The 20,378-nt window shown below is 39.4% G+C and overlaps 1 protein-coding gene across 1 annotated transcript in view; it reads left to right on the top strand.

The window, feature by feature from the left end:
* The window catches only part of TLN1 (talin 1), a gene marked incomplete in the record, with an annotated part of 895,533 nt that overhangs the window by 517,789 nt on the left and 357,366 nt on the right, over nt 1-20,378 (top strand). The window contains 2 exon segments of the mRNA XM_053700951.1: nt 8,596-8,689; nt 8,871-8,960. Of these exon segments, the coding sequence (XP_053556926.1) occupies nt 8,596-8,689; nt 8,871-8,960 (184 nt within the window).

Genomic DNA, 20,378 nt, shown 5'->3' with positions numbered 1-20,378 from the left:
TGAACTTTAAACATTCTGTTGCCCATGCCTTGTATTATGACAGCTGGAATCCATTTATTTGGGCCACGGTAGTTTCTAACCCATACTCTGTCATGAATGAAAAATTCTGAAACGCTAGAAGTGTTCAACTCTTGTGTGGGATGTTCTGGTCTAACTTTATCCAGTGGAGTTCTCAGGCGTCTTCCAAACATTAACGTGTGTAATTACAACATAATTACTGTGTGAGCACCATGATATAACTAATTACTAGTCACACGCTAATATGTAATTACATAATTACTGTGTGAGCACTAAGGTATAACTAATTAGTAGTCACATACTAGTGTGCAATTACATAATTACGGCTTGAACACTAAGGTATAACTAATTAGTAGTCACACAGTAGTGTGTAATTACATACTTACTGCTTGAGCACTAAGGCATAACTAGTAGTCACATGCTAGTGTGTAATTACATAATGACTGTGAGCACTAAGGTATAACTAACTAGTAGTTACATGCTAGTGTGTAATTACATAATGACTGTGAGCACTAAGGTATAACTAATTAGTAGTCACATACTAGTGTGTAATTACATAATTACTGTGTGAGCACTAAGGCATAACTAGTAGTCACATGCTAGTGTGTAATTACATAATGACTGTGAGCACTAAGGTATAACTAATTAGTAGTCACATGCTAGTGTGTAATTACATAATGACTGTGTGAGCACTAAGGCATAACTAGTAGTCACATGCTAGTGTGTAATTACATAATGACTGTGAGCACTAAGGTAGAACTAATTAGTAGTCACATGCTAGTGTGTAATTACATAATGACTGTGAGCACTAAGGTATAACTAATTAGTAGTCACATACTAGTGTGCAATTACATAATTACGGCTTGAACACTAAGGTATAACTAATTAGTAGTCACATACTAGTGTGTAATTACATAATTACTGTATGAGCACTAAGGTATAACTAATTATTAGTCACATGCTAGTGTGTAATTACATAATGACTGTGTGAGCACTAAGGTATAACTAATTAGTAGTCACATACTAGTGTGCAATTACATAATTACGGCTTGAACACTAAGGTATAACTAATTAGTAGTCACATGCTAGTGTGTAATTACATAATGACTGTGTGAGCACTAAGGCATAACTCGTAGTCACATGCTAGTGTGTAATTACATAATGACTGTGAGCACTAAGGTATAACTAACTAGTAGTCACATGCTAGTGTGTAATTACATAATGACTGTGAGCACTAAGGTATAACTAATTAGTAGTCACATACTAGTGTGTAATTACATAATTACTGTGTGAGCACTAAGGCATAACTCGTAGTCACATGCTAGTGTGTAATTACATAATGACTGTGAGCACTAAGGTATAACTAATTAGTAGTCACATGCTAGTGTGTAATTACATAATTACTGTGTGAGCACTAAGGCATAATTGGTAGTCACATACTAGTGTGTAATTACATAATTACTGTGTGAGCACTAAGGCATAATTAGTAGTCACATACTAGTGTGTAATTACATAATTACTGTGTGAGCACTAAGGTATAACTAATTAGTAGTCACACAGTAGTGTGTAATTACATAATTACTGTGTGAACACTAAGGCATAACTAGTAGTCACATGCTAGTGTGTAATTACATAATTACTGTGTGAGCACTAAGGTATAACTAATTAGTAGTCACATACTAGTGTATAATTACATAATTACTGTGTGAGCACTAAGGCATAATTAGTAGTCACATACTAGTGTGTAATTACATAATTACTGTGTGAGCACTAAGGTATAACTAATTAGTAGTCACACAGTAGTGTGTAATTACATAATTACTGTGTGAGCACTAAGGCATAACTAGTAGTCACATGCTAGTGTGTAATTACATAATTACTGTGTGAACACTAAGGTATAACTAATTAGTAGTCACATACTAGTGTGTAATTACATAATTACTGTGTGAGCACTAAGGCATAACTAGTAGTCACATGCTAGTGTGTAATTACAAAATTACTGTGTGAGCACTAAGGTATAACTAACTAGTAGTCACATGCTAGTTTGTAATTACATAATGACTGTGAGCACTAAGGTATAACTAACTAGTAGTCACATGCTAGTGTGTAATTACATAATGACTGTGAGCACTAAGGTATAACTAACTAGTAGTCACATGCTAGTGTGTAATTACATAATGACTGTGAGCACTAAGGTATAACTAACTAGTAGTCACACAGTAGTGTGTAATTACATAATTACTGTGTGAGCACTAAGGCATAACTAGTAGTCACATACTAGTGTGTAATTACAAAATTACTGAGTGAGCACTAAGGTATAACTAATAAGTTGTCACATGCTAGTGTGTAATTACATAATTACTGTATGAGCACTAAGGTATAACTAATTAGTAGTCACATGCTAGTGTGTAATTACATAATGACTGTGTGAGCACTAAGGTATAACTAATTAGTAGTCACATGCTAGTGTGTAATTACAACATAATTACTGCGTGAGCACTAAGGTATAACTAATTAGTAGTCACATGCTAGTGTGTAATTACAACATAATTACTGCGTGAGCACTAAGGTATAACTAATAAGTTGTCACATGCTAGTGTAATTATATATGTGCAGTGTTAGTGCTCAGGTATAACGAGTTGCTGCGCTATTTCTTTCATGTAATTAGCAAGAGTCCATGAGCTAGTGACGTATGGGATATACATTCCTACCAGGAGGGGCAAAGTTTCCCAAACCTTAAAATGCCTATAAATACACCCCTCTCCACACCGACAATTCAGTTTTACAAACTTTGCCTCCTATGGAGGTGGTGAAGTAAGTTTGTGCTAGATTCTACGTTGATATGCGCTCCGCAGCAAGTTGGAGCCCGGTTTTCCTCTCAGCGTGCAGTGAATGTCAGAGGGATGTGAGGAGAGTATTGCCTATTTGAATGCAGTGATCTCCTTCTACGGGGTCTATTTCATAGGTTCCCTGTTATCGGTCGTAGAGATTCATCTCTTACCTCCCTTTTCAGATCGACGATATACTCTTATTTATATACCATTACCTCTGCTGATTTTCGTTTCAGTACTGGTTTGGCTTTCTACAAACATGTAGATGAGTGTCCTGGGGTAAGTAAATCTTATTTTCTGTGACACTCTAAGCTATGGTTGGGCACTTTATTTATAAAGTTCTAAATATAAGTATTCAAACATTTATTTGCCTTGACTCAGAATGTTCAACATTCCTTATTTTCAGACAGTCAGTTTCATATTTGGGATAATGCGTTTGAATCAATCATTTTTTCTTACCTTAAAAATTTGACTTTTTTTCCCTGTGGGCTGTTAGGCTTGCGGGGGCTGAAAATGCTTCATTTTATTGCGTCATTCTTGGCGCGGACTTTTTTGGCGCAAAAAATCTTTTCTGTTTCCGGCGTCATACGTGTCGCCGGAAGTTGCGTCATTTTTTGACGTCCTTTTGCGCCAAAAATGTCGGCGTTCCGGATGTGGCGTCATTTTTGGCGCCAAAAAGCATTTAGGCGCCAAACAATGTGGGCGTATTATTTGGCGCCAAAAAATATGGGCGTCGCTTTTGTCTCCACATTATTTCAGTCTCATTTTTTCTTTGCTTCTGGTTACTAGAAGCTTGTTTATTGGCATTTTTTCCCATTCCTGAAACTGTCATTTAAGGAATTTGATCAATTTTGCTTTATATGTTGTTTTTTCTCTTACATATTGCAAGATGTCTCACGTTGCATCTGAGTCAGAAGATACTTCAGGAAAATCGCTGTCTAGTGCTGGAACTACCAAAGCTAAGTGTATCTGCTGTAAACTTTTGGTAGCTATTCCTCCGGCTGTTGTTTGTATTAATTGTCATGACAAACTTGTTAAAGCAGATAATATTTCCTTTAGTAATGTACCATTGCCTGTTGCAGTTCCCTCAACATCTAAGGTGCAGAATGTTCCTGATAACATAAGAGATTTTGTTTCTGAATCCATCAAGAAGGCTATGTCTGTTATTTCTCCTTCTAGTAAACATAAAAAATCTTTTTAAACTTCTCTCTCTACAGATGAATTTTTAAATGAACATCATCATTCTGATTCTGATGACTCTTCTGGTTCAGAGGATTCTGTCTCAGAGATTGATGCTGATAAATCTTCATATTTATTTAAAATGGAATTTATTCGTTCTTTACTTAAAGAAGTACTAATTGCTTTAGAAATAGAGGATTCTGGTCCTCTTGATACTAATTCTAAATGTTTAGATAAGGTGTTTAAATCTCCTGTGGTTATTCCAGAAGTTTTTCCTGTTCCTAATGCTATTTCTGAAGTAATTTCCAGAGAATGGGATAAATTGGGTAATTCATTTACTCCTTCTAAACGTTTTAAGCAATTATATCCTGTGCCGTCTGACAGATTAGAATTTTGGGACAAAATTACCTAAAGTTGATGGGGCTATTTATACCCTTGCTAAACGTACTACTATTCCTACGTCAGATGGTACTTCGTTTAAAGATCCTTTAGATAGGAAAATTGAATCCTTTCTAAGAAAAGCTTATCTGTGTTCAGGTAATCTTCTTAGACCTGCTATATCTTTGGCTGATGTTGCTGCAGCTTCAACTTTTTGGTTGGAGACTTTAGCACAACAAGTAACAGATCATGATTCTCATAATATTATTATTCTTCTTCAGCATGCTAATAATTTTATCTGTGATGCCATTTTTGATATTATCAGAGTTGATGTCAGGTTTATGTCTCTAGCTATTTTAGCTAGAAGAGCTTTATGGCTTAAAACTTGGAATGCTGATATGGCTTCTAAATAAACTCTACTTTCCATTTCTTTCCAGGGTAACAAATTATTTGGTTCTCAGTTGGATTCCATTATCTCAACTGTTACTGGTGGGAAAGGAACTTTTTTACCACAGGATAAAAAATCTAAGGGTAAAAACAGGACTAATAATCGTTTTCGTTCCTTTCGTTTCAACAAAGAACAAAAGCCTGATCCTTCAGCCTCAGGAGCAGTTTCAGTTTGGAAACCATCTCCAGTCTGGAATAAATCCAAGCCTTCTAGAAAGGCAAAGCCTGCTTCTAAGTCCACATGAAGGTGCGGCCCTCATTCCAGCTCAGCTGGTAGGGGGCAGGTTACGTTTTTTCAAAGAAATTTGGATCAATTCTGCTCACAATCTTTGGATTCAGAACATTGTTTCAGAAGGGTACAGAATTGGTTTCAAGATGAGACCTCCTGCAAAGAGATTTTTTCTTTCCCGTGTCCCAGTAAATCCAGTGAAAGCTCAAGCATTTCTGAATTGTGTTTCAGATCTAGAGTTGGCTGGAGTAATTATGCCAGTTCCAGTTCTGGAACAGGGGATGGGGTTTTATTCAAATCTCTTCATTGTACCAAAGAAGGAGAATTCCTTCAGACCAGTTCTGGATCTAAAAATATTAAATCGTTATGTAAGGATACCAACGTTCAAAATGGTAACTGTAAGGACTATCTTGCCTTTTGTTCAGCAAGGGCATTATATGTCCACAATAGATTTACAGGATGCTTATCTGCATATTCCGATTCATCCAGATCATTTTCAGTTCCTGAGATTCTCTTTTCTGGACAAGCATTACCAGTTTGTGGCTCTGCCGTTTGGCCTAGCTACAGCTCCAAGAATTTTTACAAAGGTTCTCGGTGCCCTTCTGTCTGTAATCAGAGAACAGGGTATTGTGGTATTTCCTTATTTGGACGATATCTTGGTACTTGCTCAGTCTTTACATTTAGCAGAATCTCATACGAATCGACTTGTGTTGTTTCTTCAAGATCATGGTTGGAGGATCAATTTACCAAAAAGTTCATTGATTCCTCAGACAAGGGTAACTTTTCTGGGTTTCCAGATAGATTCAGTGTCCATGACTCTGTCTTTAACAGACAAGAGACGTCTAAAATTGATTTCAGCTTGTCGAAACCTTCAGTCACAATCATTCCCTTCGGTAGCCTTATGCATGGAAATTCTAGGTCTTATGACTGCTGCATCGGACGCGATCCCCTTTGCTCGTTTTCACATGCGACCTCTTCAGCTCTGTATGCTGAATCAATGGTGCAGGGATTGCACAAAGATATCTCAATTAATATCTTTAAAACCGATTGTACGACACTCTCTAACGTGGTGGACAGATCACCATCGTTTAATTCAGGGGGCTTCTTTTGTGCTTCCGACCTGGACTGTAATTTCAACAGATGCAAGTCTCACAGGTTGGGGAGCTGTGTGGGGATCTCTGACGGCACAAGGAGTTTGGGAATCTCAGGAGGTGAGATTACCGATCAATATTTTGGAACTCCGTGCAATTTTCAGAGCTCTTCAGTCTTGGCCTCTTCTGAAGAGAGAATCGTTCATTTGTTTTCAGACAGACAATGTCACATCTGTGGCATACATCAATCATCAAGGAGGGACTCACAGTCCTCTGGCTATGAAAGAAGTATCTCAAATTCTGGTTTGGGCGGAATCCAGCTCCTGTTTAATCTCTGCGGTTCATATCCCAGGTATAGACAATTGGGAAGCGGATTATCTCAGTCGCCAAACGTTGCATCCGGGCGAATGGTCTCTTCACCCAGAGGTATTTCTTCAGATTGTTCAAATATGTGAGCTTCCAGAAATAGATCTGATGGCGTCTCATCTAAACAAGAAACTTCCCAGGTATCTGTCCAGATCCCGGGATCCTCAGGCGGAAGCAGTGGATGCATTATCACTTCCTTGGAAGTATCATCCTGCTTATATCTTTCCGCCTCTAGTTCTTCTTCCAAGAGTAATCTCCAAGATTCTGAAGGAATGCTCGTTTGTTCTGCTGGTAGCTCCGGCATGGCCTCACAGGTTTTGGTATGCGGATCTTGTCCGGATGGCCTCTTGCCATCCGTGGACTCTTCCGCTACGACCAGACCTTCTGTCGCAAGGTCCTTTTTTCCATCAGGATCTCAGATCCTTAAATTTAAAGGTATGGAGATTGAACGCTTGATTCTTAGTCAAAGAGGTTTCTCTGACTCTGTGATTAATACTATGTTACAGGCTCGTAAATCTGTATCCAGAGAGATATATTATAGAGTCTGGAAGACTTATATTTCTTGGTGTCTTTCTCATCATTTTTCTTGGCATTCTTTTAGAATTCCAAGAATTTTACAGTTTCTTCAGGATGGTTTAGATAAAGGTTTGTCCGCAAGTTCCTTGAAAGGACAAATCTCTGCTCTTTCTGTTCTTTTTCACAGAAAGATTGCTAATCTTCCTGATATTCATTGTTTTGTACAAGCTTTGGTTCGTATAAAACCTGTCATTAAGTCAATTTCTCCTCCTTGGAGTTTGAATTTGGTTCTAGGGGCTCTTCAAGCTCCTCCGTTTGAACCTATGCATTCATTGGACATTAAATTACTTTCTTGGAAAGTTTTGTTCCTTTTGGCCATCTCTTCTGCCAGAAGAGTTTCTGAATTATCTGCTCTTTCTTGTGAGTCTCCTTTTCTGATTTTTCATCAGGATAAGGCAGTGTTGCGAACTTCTTTTGAATTTTTACCTAAAGTTGTGAATTCCAACAACATTAGTAGAGAAATTGTGGTTCCTTCATTATGTCCTAATCCTAAGAATTCTAAGGAGAAATCGTTACATTCTTTGGATGTTGTTAGAGCTTTGAAATATTATGTTGAAGCTACTAAGTCTTTCCGAAAGACTTCTAGTTTATTTGTTATCTTTTCCGGTTCTAGAAAAGGCCAGAAAGCTTCTGCCATTTCTTTGGCATCTTGGTTGAAATCTTTAATTCATCTTGCCTATGTTGAGTCGGGTAAAACTCCGCCTCAAAGGATTACAGCTCATTCTACTAGGTCAGTTTCTACTTCCTGGGCGTTTAGGAATAAAGCTTCGATTGATCAGATTTGCAAAGCAGCAACTTGGTCCTCTTTGCATACTTTTACTAAATTCTACCATTTTGATGTATTTTCTTCTTCTGAAGCAGTTTTTGGTAGAAAAGTACTTCAGGCAGCGGTTTCAGTTTGAATCTTCTGCTTATGTTTTTCATTAAACTTTATTTTGGGTGTGGATTATTCTCAGCAGGAATTGGCTGTCTTTATTTTATCCCTCCCTCTCTAGTGACTCTTGCGTGGAAAGATCCACATCTTGGGTAATCATTATCCCATACGTCACTAGCTCATGGACTCTTGCTAATTACATGAAAGAAAACATAATTTATGTAAGAACTTACCTGATAAATTCATTTCTTTCATATTAGCAAGAGTCCATGAGGCCCACCCTTTTTTGTGGTGGTTATGATTTTTGTTTAAAGCACAATTATTCCAATTCCTTATTTTATATGCTTTCGCACTTTTTTATCACCCCACTTCTTGGCTATTCGTTAAACTGAATTGTGGGTGTGGTGAGGGGTGTATTTATAGGCATTTTGAGGTTTGGGAAACTTTGCCCCTCCTGGTAGGAATGTATATCCCATACGTCACTAGCTCATGGACTCTTGCTAATATGAAAGAAATGAATTTATCAGGTAAGTTCTTACATAAATTATGTTTTTGGGCGTTCTATTCTTTCGATTTCTTTCATCCTGACCCAGTCTGTCTTGTCAGGGCTGTGACTGACAGCATCAATCAACTGATCACGGTGTGCACCCAGCAGGCGCCAGGTCAGAAGGAATGTGACAATGCCCTGCGGGAACTTGAGGTAAGTGTCTATTATGCCATACCATCAGTAATAGCTACGTGGCAAGGTGGGCTCTTGCAAGGGGTTTGTGGGACTGGTAGTGTGTTCAGTGGGGTGGGTGAAATTATTGTTAATTGTTGGTGCTGAAGGTTTCTGTAGTGTTGGGGAAGTTGACACAGTTGTTGCTATTTTGTTCCCCCAGACGGTACGAGAGCTTCTACAAAATCCCACTGAGCCTGTTAATGACCAGTCATATTTCCACTGTCTGGACAGCGTAATGGAGAATTCTAAGGTCTGTAATATGTCTCTTTCTGGTTATCCTCAGTAAAAAAAGTCACCTCATAGAGAATCACTAGTGTGTGAAGTATTGTGCTTCATTTCTATCTAATGGGAGTTATCCTCATATTCATTTGATAACCTAAGGGAAATACTTCACCTGGCAACCAGGCGGAGGCAAAGGCACCCCAAACAGAGTATTGCAATATCCCTCCCACTTCCCCTAACCTCCGAGTAGTTATTTGCCTCGTTCATGGAGGTTTGCAGAGAGAGGTGTTGACAATTCTGATTTCCTTCTTAATATGAGGAGAGTCCACAGCTTCATTCCTTACTTTTGGGAAATACAGAACCTGGCCACCAGGAGGAGGCAAAGACACCCCAGCCAAAGGCTTAAATACCTCCCCCACTTCCCTCATATCCCAGTCTTTCTTTGCTTTTCTTCACAGGAGGCTGTCAGAGAAGTGTCAGATGATACAGAGAGGTTCCTTATGGAGGGTAGTACCCTTCGGAATGGGACTGAAGTTTTAAGTAGTCTTGTCAGCCTCTCAGTGAGAGCATTAACAAATGTTAGGGTCTGAAGATGCAGGGAGAGTCTTTCTGCGAACCCATCCAGACTCGTATTAACAGCTCCTAAGCAATCAGTGTTGACAAGTTTCACTGCCTGCTTCTATCACTCAAGTCCATGTCAGGGGTGATGCTACAAGACTGTCAAACTTAAGAGGCTGTGTGTCCGGTAGAGATTCCGGTAAGATGTTTTCATTTTTATACACATATGATTTTGCAAGAAGACAGGTTCACAGTGTGATGCCTTTTATCTATATGGAATCAAGGGTTAATATCTCCGGAAGGGGATTATTGAACAGGGGGGAATTATCACATAATTTATTTTCAGGTTTTACTTTCTTTTGGCTAGCTGCGGAACCTGTTAGGTTTGGCTTGCTTTTTCCTGTAGGAGGGGCGGTCCTGCATGGTGTACCACGTGACCGGGTGCGGTCACACTGATTTCCTCTTTCCTGACTCTGCGGTTTACCGGAGACGAAGCAGTTTCTCTGTGGGGTCTCGGTCAAAGGAGGTGGTGAGTGCCCCAGCCATTGGGGTTATAAAGGTGTCATTTATCTTTGTCTATATTCCATCTTACAGGCACAAGCTATGGAGGACTCTGATACGTTAGAGGGTACTCCCTCTTTTTACCTAAGTCTAATACCTGTCTATATTGTGAGGAGGTTACTGTATACCTGCCTGCTAAATTGTGTTCCACATGCCTTGATTAAGTAATTATATCTAAGAAGGCCAATATGTTTAGTACCACTGAGCCGTCCACCTCTGAGGAGTCTCCATCACCCTAGGTGCGCTCCATACAGTAATCTCCTATCACACCAGTGTTAATTTCGTCGACTAAAACTAGACTAAAATGAGTATAAAACTAAAGAAATTCTAATGACTAAAATACGACTAAAACTAAAATGGCATTTTAGTCAAAAGACTATGACTAAAACTAAATCAAAATTTGCTGACAAAAACATTTTATGCAAGGTGTTATAATCAATCCATATCCAATTACTGCTCTTTTGTCAAATTTTTGAAACTTAATTTTATTACATTTTAAGATAAATAATGAGTTTGAAAGTTCTAGAGCAGTGCTAATATTGTTGCCAAATTGATTCTTCCTATAGAAATAAGCATAACCCACGAGTATGGGTTTAAGTTATGCTGTGCCTGTGCTAGTTGCAGAAACTTGATACTTGTTTTAATTATTAACAGAGAGCTGTTAAAGTTTTTATATTGGGTAATATGTGCAATACAGACAATATAGATTACAGTTTTTTTTTATATTTTAAAGTTGCACTTCTGTTTGTTTATGAAACTTGGTTTTATTTAATTTTAAGTTTAATTAAGATGTTATATATTACATGGGATAAATATGTGTCTGTATTGCATGTTGTAAACCTTAATACCATAAATAATAACTCTGGAGTATATAATCAGTTTGCAAATTATAGAGAAATGCTTAAATAATGGATTACACTTTAACTAAACCCCTTAGATTTTAGTCGACTAAAATCTACTGGCGATTTAGTCGACTAAAATCAACTGGCGATTCAGTCGACTAAAACTAAACTAAAACTAAAACAATTCAGATGACTAAAATACGACTAAAACTAAAATGGCATTTTAGTCAAATGACTAAAACTAAGACTAAATTGAAATTTGCCATCAAAATTAACACTGTATCACACATGCAGCTTCCCATTGCACTACTAATCCTACTTCTGGAGGGGCCCTCTTACCGCCAGAGTTTACCAAACAGCTACAAACGGCAGTGTCTGCGGCCTTCAGTGCTTTACCTCGCCCTGCTAAGCGCAAGCGAAAGGTCAAATATTGCTATCCTTCCCAGGGGTCATATACTAACTTATTGGATTTATCTGATACAAGATTATCTGATGATAAAGACACCTCTGACACTTTAGATGATGCTTTTTCTGGGTCGGAATCTGCTGCCTCTAAGCTTCCAGCTGCGGAGGAACAAAACTTTAGATTTATGATTGAACACTTACATTTTCTGTTAAAGGAAGTTTTGGCTACTTTAGAGGTTCCAGAACCTAAATTACCTGAGGAACCTTGTATTCCTAAACTAGATAAGTTCTACGAAGACAGGTTTGTACCACAGACTTTCCCGGGTTCACGTGAAGTTGGCAAATATTATTAAGAATGAGTTTGAAAGACTTGGTTCTTCTTTTTCCCCTTCTTCTTTTAAGAAATTGTTCCCGATTCCGGACTCTCAATTGGAGTTGTGGGGTTTCGTCCCTACGGTGGATGGCGCTATCTCCACCCTTGCTAAATGCTCTACTATCCCGCTTGACAATAGTTCTTCATTTAAAGAGCCCATGGATAAGAAGTTAGAAACTCTGTTGAGAAAGATGTTTCATCACACAGGATATTTGTTTCCACTGACAGCGGTGGTTGCTGCTGTGGCTGGTGCCGCTACCTATTGGTGCAACTCTTTTCTGATTTGATTGAGGTGGAAGGTCCCCTTGACACGATCCAGGAAAGAATTAAGGCCTTAAGGGTAGCTAATTCTTTTATTTGTGATGAACATATGCAGATTGTTCGCCTGGATGCCAAGATGTCAGGCTTTTCTGTGCTAGCCCGTAGGGCACTTTGACTGAAGTCTTGGTCTGCGGACATGTAAGGTTGTGAATATTTTTTTAATTAGAATGTAGATAAACTCCTGGATCTCAACTGCAGATGAATAGAGAAATGTTTTATATTGTTTTTCCTGTATACATTTTTTGGTTACAGGAGAGGTTGAAGATAACTGCTGGAAGTTCTATTAGAATAAGTGTGGAAGCAGTAATGAACAGTGCAATTTCCTCACAGAGTTAAACAACTGTATTCAATAAAGCACTGCAATTGGCAAAAGTCTTCTTCTGTATATTAGGTTTTACCTATTACTGTGGGATGGTTCAGCTGGATAGTGCGCTCTGCACGCTTGATAAACTAGACCACCTCGTTTTAATATAGGTGGGTGTGAGTGGTAATTCCCCGGAGAGAATAGTAGATATGCTTACTTACTATTCGGAGAGCTGCAGCTGCTGTAATAAGCGTAGCGGGATGATAGAGAAGCAATCCCGTGTTGGATGATGACGTATGCGGAGGTGTGCTCTCAGTAGCCAATTTAGACTGAGGATTCGCTGACCGGCTAAACACACTATAGTAAGTGCCGTGAAACGGCGAAGATATAAGTCCTTTTACTGATTATGTGACAATCCACTGTTATAAGAGATCAGATGATGAGGAGGAGAATATCCATTCCTGCTGACAGCTGACAAAGGTTTGACGGCAGTTGTGAAATAAACAAGAGATAAGTCCGTATATGCAGCAAACCAACACTGGTCACAGCAGAGTTGAATAATGAATGCTTCCTTGGTTTACTAGTGGAAAACTTGGAAGTAACTTAGTAAAAGCAGTTGAAGTTAAGTCCGGAATGTAGATCCAAGGTACAAGGAAATTTGTAATCTTTTAGCCTGAAGGAATGCTTAGGAGCTTTGTACGAATGTATTGCTCTAACCACTGGTTGACTCTTTCGGTCTGTCCATTTGTCTGGGGGTCATGGGCTGTACTATAACGATGATCTATTTTCAGATGAGAACAAAGCTGTTTCCAGAATTTATACGTGAACTGGCTACCTCTGTCAGAGATAATGATTGAGGGTAGCCCATGTAGCCAAACAATCTCCTTCAAAAACAACTCAGCCGTCTCCGAAGAAGTGGGAAATTTCCTGTAAGGAATGAAATGGGCCATCTTCGAAGAAAGGTCTACAACGACCAGAATTGTATTGAAGTTAGAGGATACAGGCAAATTGACGATGAAATCTATCCCGATGATTTGCCAGGGCCGGTCTGGGATCTGAAGAGGTTGTAGTAGGCCAAAAGGACGGGCCTTTTCTGATTTAAGAGCAGTGCAAGTCTGGCAAGACTTCACATAATTCATTATTGATTGTGCCATGTTAGGACACCAATAGTTACGTTGTAAGAGGTCTAATGTTCTATGAACACCTGGATGACCGGCTAAGGGTACATCATGATGTTTGGAGATGAGACAGTCTGAGAGAGGTAGGTATATATATTCTGTTCTTGTAGTGGTATAACCCATCTGTGTTTTTTATTAATTTCTCTTTAGGGAAAGAATCATCTTTTTGTTGCTCTTGAATTAAAGGGCCACTAAACCCAAAATCTTTCTTTCATGATTCAGATAGAACATACATTTTAAATAACATTACAATTTACTTCTATTATTTATTTTTGCTTCATTTTTTAGATATCCTTATTTGAAGAAAAAGCAATGCACATGGGTGAGCCAATCACATGAGGCTTCTATATGCAGCAACCAATCAGCAGCTAGTGAGCATATTTAGATATGCTTTTCATCAAAGAATATCAAGAGAATAAAACAAATTAGATAATAGAAATAAATTAGAAAGATGTTTAAAAATGCATTGTCTTTTTAAATCATGAAAGAAAAAATGTGGGTTTCATGTCCCTTTTAAGGTTTTAGTTGAAACTTGAGTGATACCTATAAAATGCTTTGGAGATAGTATCGGTTGAGGTATGTTTTCAGTAGGATAAACGTTGAAACTCCTGGAAAGCGCGTCTGCTTTCCCATTCTTCAACCCTGGTCTGTAGGTGATGTGGAAGTTAAACCTTTTCGAAATAGAGACTCCAACGGAGTTGCCTAGCAGATAGGGTCTTGCTAGATTGTAGGTATTCTAAATTCCGGTGATCAGTGTAAATCAGAATGGAATACTTGTACCCTCAAGGAGATGACGCCAGTGTTCCAACGATCTTTTGATAACTAGGAGTTCTTTCTCACCTATGGAATAATTCCTCTCAGCAGAGGACATCAATTTTGAATAGAAAGCGACTGGATGTATTGGTTCAGTGGGCGATACCCTTTGGGATACGATAGCTCCCATTGCATAGTTGGAAGCGTCGACTTCCAGGATATATTGTAGCTCAGGGTTAGGAAAACGTAGAATAGGAACTGATGTGAAAGAATTATTTAATGAATCAAAAGCTTCCTGAGCTTTGATGTTTCAAGTAAACGGTAGATGTGAACCTGTGAGACTGCTGTGGTTTTGCTATATTAGAAAATCCTTTGATGAACTTCCGATAAAAATTAGCAAAACCCAGGAAACGTTGTACATCTTTTTTGCTGGTGGGTATAGGCCAGTTTTTTTATAGCCTCGACTTTATTTTTTTACATTTTAAGACCTGTGGATGTAATATGGTATCCCAAAAAGGAGAGTTCAGTTACATGAAAAAGACATTTCTCTGGTTTGGCAAAGAGTTGATGAGTCCTAAGGCGACCTAAAACCCAACCTACATGTTTTAAGTGCTCCTCTTGCGTCTTTGAATAGATAAGGATATGATCCAAATATACCACCATGCACACGTCCAGCAAGTCTCTGAAGATGTCATTGATGAAGTGCTGGAACGTGGCTGGGGCATTTCAAAGCCCAAAAGGCATGACGAGGTATTCGTACAGGCCATATCGTGTTCTGAAGGCTGTGAGCCACTCGTCACCCTCTCGAATTCTGACTAGATTATACGCACCATGTAGGTCCAACTTTGTATAAATCTTTGCTTCCCTAAGACGTTCAACCAATTCAGGGATGAGAGGTAGGGGGTACCTGTTTTTCACAATCCTCTTTTTGAGTTGACGATAATCAATTATTGGTCGTAGCAAATTATCCTTGTTGGTAACAAAAAAAAATGCCAGCTCCAGCTGGGGAAGTTGAAGGCCTGATGAAACCTTTTCTAAGGTTATCTTCAAGATAGGTCTTTAGATGATCCAATTCCGGTTGGGAGAGAGGGTAGATATGCCCATAAGGAATAGTAGCACCTGGTAACAGTTCAATAGGGCAATCGTAGATGTGATGCGGTGGTAGGGCCTCGGCTTCCTTTTTATTGAAAACATCTAAAAAATATCTTGGTATACCTCAGGTATAGGGGAATCGGATAATTGGAGAAAAATCTGATGGGGAAAACAAGTCTTGTGGCAAAAAGGTGAATCAAAACCCACCTGTAGAGTCCCCCAACTTATCTTAGGTTGATGTAATTGGAACCATGATAACCCCAAAACTACTTTGAATAAAGGAGAAGGCAGTATGTCAAAAGTAATAAATTCCACATGACCTGTATCAGTAATAACTGTGATAGGTATTGTTTGGTGTGTGACTGTGTTGACAAATGAACCATCAATTACACGAACGGACACAGGTCTGGTTTTCTTTTGCAAAGGAATTTTATTTTTTACTGCTAATTCTGCATCCAGGATATTGGAATATGCACCGGAGTCAATGATGTCTTCCGTACGGATTGCCTGATGGTCCCACTGTAGGGAAAGAGGTAATAAAGCTGAGTCTGTTACATAATTGGAGAAACAGGTCCTTAAGTAATGAGACTTACTGGCTTTCTGGCGTTGAAGAATGGAACACTCTCTTACAGAGTGTGCAGGTGAGGCACAGTACATACATAAGTTTGATATTTTCCTATGCAGCCTTTCTTCAGGGGATAATGGTCCCTTGGTGAATCCTAGTTCCATGGGAACAGATGTATCTTTAGTTCCAGAAGTAGAAGTGTGTGGAGAGTAGGATCTGGTTGATGGTTCGTGGTGCTGACGTTCTGCTCTTCTCTCCCGAAGACGTCTGTCTATTTGGATAGTGAGTTCAATGAGACCTTGCAGTGATCTTGGGCAGTCAGTACGTGCGAGCTCATATTTGAGTGCATCACTAAGGCCTAGCCTGTATTGATTACGGAGCGCTACTTCACTCCACTCTGAATCTTTGGAGTAGAGCTTAAATTCTGTTAAGTATTCTTTGACAGGCCTACAATCTTGTTTCAAGGCACACATCATAGTTTCAGCGGTTAATTGTTTCTGGGTGTCTTCGTATAGGGTATTCATTTGGGTGAAGAAATCAGTGAGAGATCCCAGGATGGGATCATCATTTTCAAATAACACATCAGCCCATTTTCTGGGCTCACCTCTGATGAAAGATAGCACAGTCATAACTTTTATTCTTTCATTATAGTAAGTCTTAGGTCTCATCTGAAAAAGCAAGTAACAGGAATTCCTAAATTGTCTGTATGAAGACCTGTCTCCTGAGAACTTTTCTGGTAGAGACACCTGAGGTTCTGGTGTATTGTCTCTTACCATAGCACGAAGGGTGTCATTCTGTATTTGGAGATCTCTGAGGCCCTGTGATAGCTGATCCACACGCTGTGTAAGGTTATAGACAACATTAGGTACATCTGCTGGATCCATCCTTTTATTATGGCCAATTAATATGTAAGGTTGTGAATATTTTTTTAATTAGAATGTAGATAAACTCCTGGATCTCAACTTCAGATGGATAGAGAAATGTTTTATATTGTTTTTCCTGTATATATTTTTTGGTTACAGGAGAGGTTGAAGATAACTGCTGGAAGTTCTATTAGAATAAGTGTGGAAGCAGTAATGAACAGTGCAATTTCCTCACAGAGTTAAACAACTGTATTCAATGAAGCACTGCAATTGGCAAAAGTCTTCTTCTGTATATTAGGTTTTACCTATTACTGTGGGATGGTTCAGCTGGATAGTGCGCTCTGCACGCTTGATAAACTAGACCACCTGGTTTTAATATAGGTGGGTGTGAGCGGTAATTCCCTGGAGAGAATAGTAGATATGCTTACTTACTATTCGGAGAGCTGCAGCTGCTGTAATAAGCGTAGCGGGATGATAGAGAAGCAATCCAGTGTTGGATGATGACGTATGCGGAGATGTGCTCTCAGTAGCCAATCTAGACTGAGGATTCGCTGACAGGCTAAACACACTATAGTAAGTGCCGTGAAACAGCGAAGATATAAGTCCTTTTACCGATTATGTGACAATCCACTGTTATAAGAGATCAGATGTGGAGGATGAGAATATCCGTTCCTGCTGACAGCTGACAAAGGTTTGACGGCAGTTGTGAAATAAACAAGAGATAAGTCTGTATATGCAGCAAGCCAACACTGGTCACAGCAGAGTTGAATAATGAATGCTTCCTTGGTTTACTAGTGGAAAACTTGGAAGTAACTTAGTGAAAGCAGTTGAAGTTAAGTCCGGAATATAGATCCTAGGTACAAGGAAATTTGTAATCTTTTAGCCTGAAGGAGCTTTGTTCAGAACGAACTCCACTCCACAAACACTACCATTAATTGACAGTTTGTAGAGAGGATTGTGGGAATAAGAAGGGAGGCCTTAAAGGTATACAGACCAAAACGTAATAACCATGACAGGACATGACTTCAAAATCTAGACTTCTCTCCCTTCCATTTAAGGGGAAGATTATTTTTGGTCCAGGCCTGGACAAGCCTAAAGGACAGGGTCCTAATTTCCATTCCTTTCGTTCAGATAAATCCCAACGCCAGCAGCCCTCTGCAAAGACTGAGCAGTCTAAGGAACTTGGAAACCGAATCAGTCTTGAAATAAATCCAAGGAGCCCACCGAGTTGAAGTTGGCATCAAGGGGCGGGGCCCCTGATCCGTCTCTGGATCGTCTAGTGGGCAGACTATCTCTCTTTTTAGAAGCTTGGCTGGTGGACGTGCAAGACCCTTGGGTCCTGGAGGTCATCGCTCAGGGATACAGGATAGGTTTCAAATCTCATCCACCCAGAGGCATATTCCTCTTATCAAACCTGTCTTCAAGGACAGAAAAACGAGAGGCCTTTCTAGGTTGTGTGAGGGATCTCTCCTCCCTGGGAGTTATTGTACCGGAAATCTAGCAGAGAGAGGTCTGGGATACTACTCCAAACCTTTTTGTGGTCCCAAAGAAGGAAGGAACTTTTCTCCTGTTAAGTGTAGTCAGTCCACGGGTCATCCATTACTTATGGGATATTAACTCCTCCCTAACAGGAAGTGCAAGAGGATCACCCAAGCAGAGCTGCTATATAGCTCCTCCCCTCTACGTCATACCCAGTCATTCTCTTGCACCTAACTAATAGATAGGATGTGTGAGAGGACTGTGGTTGTTAAACTTAGTTTTTATCTCTTCAATCAAAAGTTTGTTATTTTAAACGGCACCGGAGTGTGTTGTTTTTTTCTCAGGCAGCATTAGAAGAAGAATCTGCCTGAGTTTGTGTATGATCTTAGCGGACGTAACTAAGATCCATTTGCTGTTCTCGGCCATTCTGAGGAGCGAGGTAACTTCAGAACAGGGGACAGCGGGCAGGTTCACCTGCAAGGAGGTATGTTGCAGTATATTATTTTCTAAGGAATGGAATTGACTGAGAAAATACTGCTAATACCGATGTAATGTAAGTACAGCCTTAAATGCAGTAGTAGCAACTGGTATCAGGCTGATATGTATGTATGTTTACACTTAAGTATTTCTGGGGAATGGCACTTCACTAGGAAAATACTGTATACATATAAACTTTTAGCCTAAATCTGCAGTGTGAGCGGCTAGCAGCAGGCTTTTTAATTACTTTTCATAAATTATATTTTAAACGTTTACTGGCATGTTAATCGTTTATTTATCTGAGGTACTTGGTGAAAAATTGTTTTGGGCGTTATTTTCCACATGGCTGTCGTTTGTTTTGATTTAAAACAGTTTACTGAGATTCCTTCACTGTTGTATTATGAGTGGGAGGGGCCTATTTTGGCGCTTTTGTTGCGCAGTAGAAATTCAGTCACAGTCTGCCTTTTTCTCCCTGCATGATCCAGGACGTCTCTACAGAGCTCAGGGGTCTCCAAAACTAGTTTTGAGGGAGGTAATCACTCACAGCAGACCTGTGAGACTGTGCTTTGACTGTGATAAAAACGCTTATATTTTCAATTGTTATCCGTTTTTTGGTATTAAGGGGTTAAAAAATCCATTGCTAGTGGGTGCAATCCTTTGCTAACTTAATGCATTTACTGTGAAAATTTGGTTTCTATAACTAATCCGGTTCATTGTTATTTCAACTGTGACAGTTTTTGTGTGCTTCTTAAAGGCACAGTAACGTTTTTTATATTGCTTGCAAATTTATTTGAAAAGTATTTTCCAAGCTTGCTAGGCTAATTGCTAGTTTGTTTTAACATGTCTGACATAGAGGACTCTCTTTGTGCAATATGTTCAAAAGCCAATGTGGAGCCCAATAGAAATTTGTGTACTAATTGTATTGATGCTACTTTAAATAAAAGCCAATCTGTACATTTTAAGAAAATTTCACCAGACAACGAGGGGAAAGTTATGCCGACTAACTCTCCTCACGTGTCAGTACCTGCATCTCCCGCTCAGGAGGTGCGTGATATTGCGACGCCAAGTACATCAGGGCGGCCATTACAAATCACTTTACAAGACATGGCTAATGTTATGACTGAAGTTTTATCTAAATTGCCAGAACTTAGAGGTAAACGCGACCACTCTGGGGTGAGAACAGAGTATGCTGATAATGTTAGAGCCATGTCTGATACTGCGTCACAAATGGCAGAACATGAAGACGGAGAGCTTCATTCTGTGGGTGACGGATCTGATCCAAATAAACTGGACTCAGACATTTCAAATTTTAAATTTAAGCTTGAGAACCTCTGTGTATTATTAGGGGAGGTATTAGCGGCTCTGAATGATTGTAACACGGTTGCAATCCCAGAGAAATTATGTAGGCTGGATAGGTACTATGCGGTACCGGCGTGTACTGACGTTTTTCCTATACCTAAGAGGCTTACAGAGATTATTACCAAGGAGTGGGATAGGCCCGGTGTGCCCTTTTCCCCCCCTCCTATATTTAGAAAAATGTTTCCAATAGACGCCACCACACGGGACTTATGGCAGACGGTCCCTAAGGTGGAAGGAGCAGTTTCTACTCTGGCTAAGCGTACCACTATCCCGGTGGAGGATAGCTGTGCCTTTTCAGATCCAATGGACAAAAAGT

Source organism: Bombina bombina, chromosome 2 (genome assembly GCF_027579735.1).
Source record: "Bombina bombina isolate aBomBom1 chromosome 2, aBomBom1.pri, whole genome shotgun sequence".
Taxonomy (NCBI): domain Eukaryota; kingdom Metazoa; phylum Chordata; class Amphibia; order Anura; family Bombinatoridae; genus Bombina; species Bombina bombina.
This window is presented reverse-complemented; position numbering and strand designations above follow the sequence as displayed.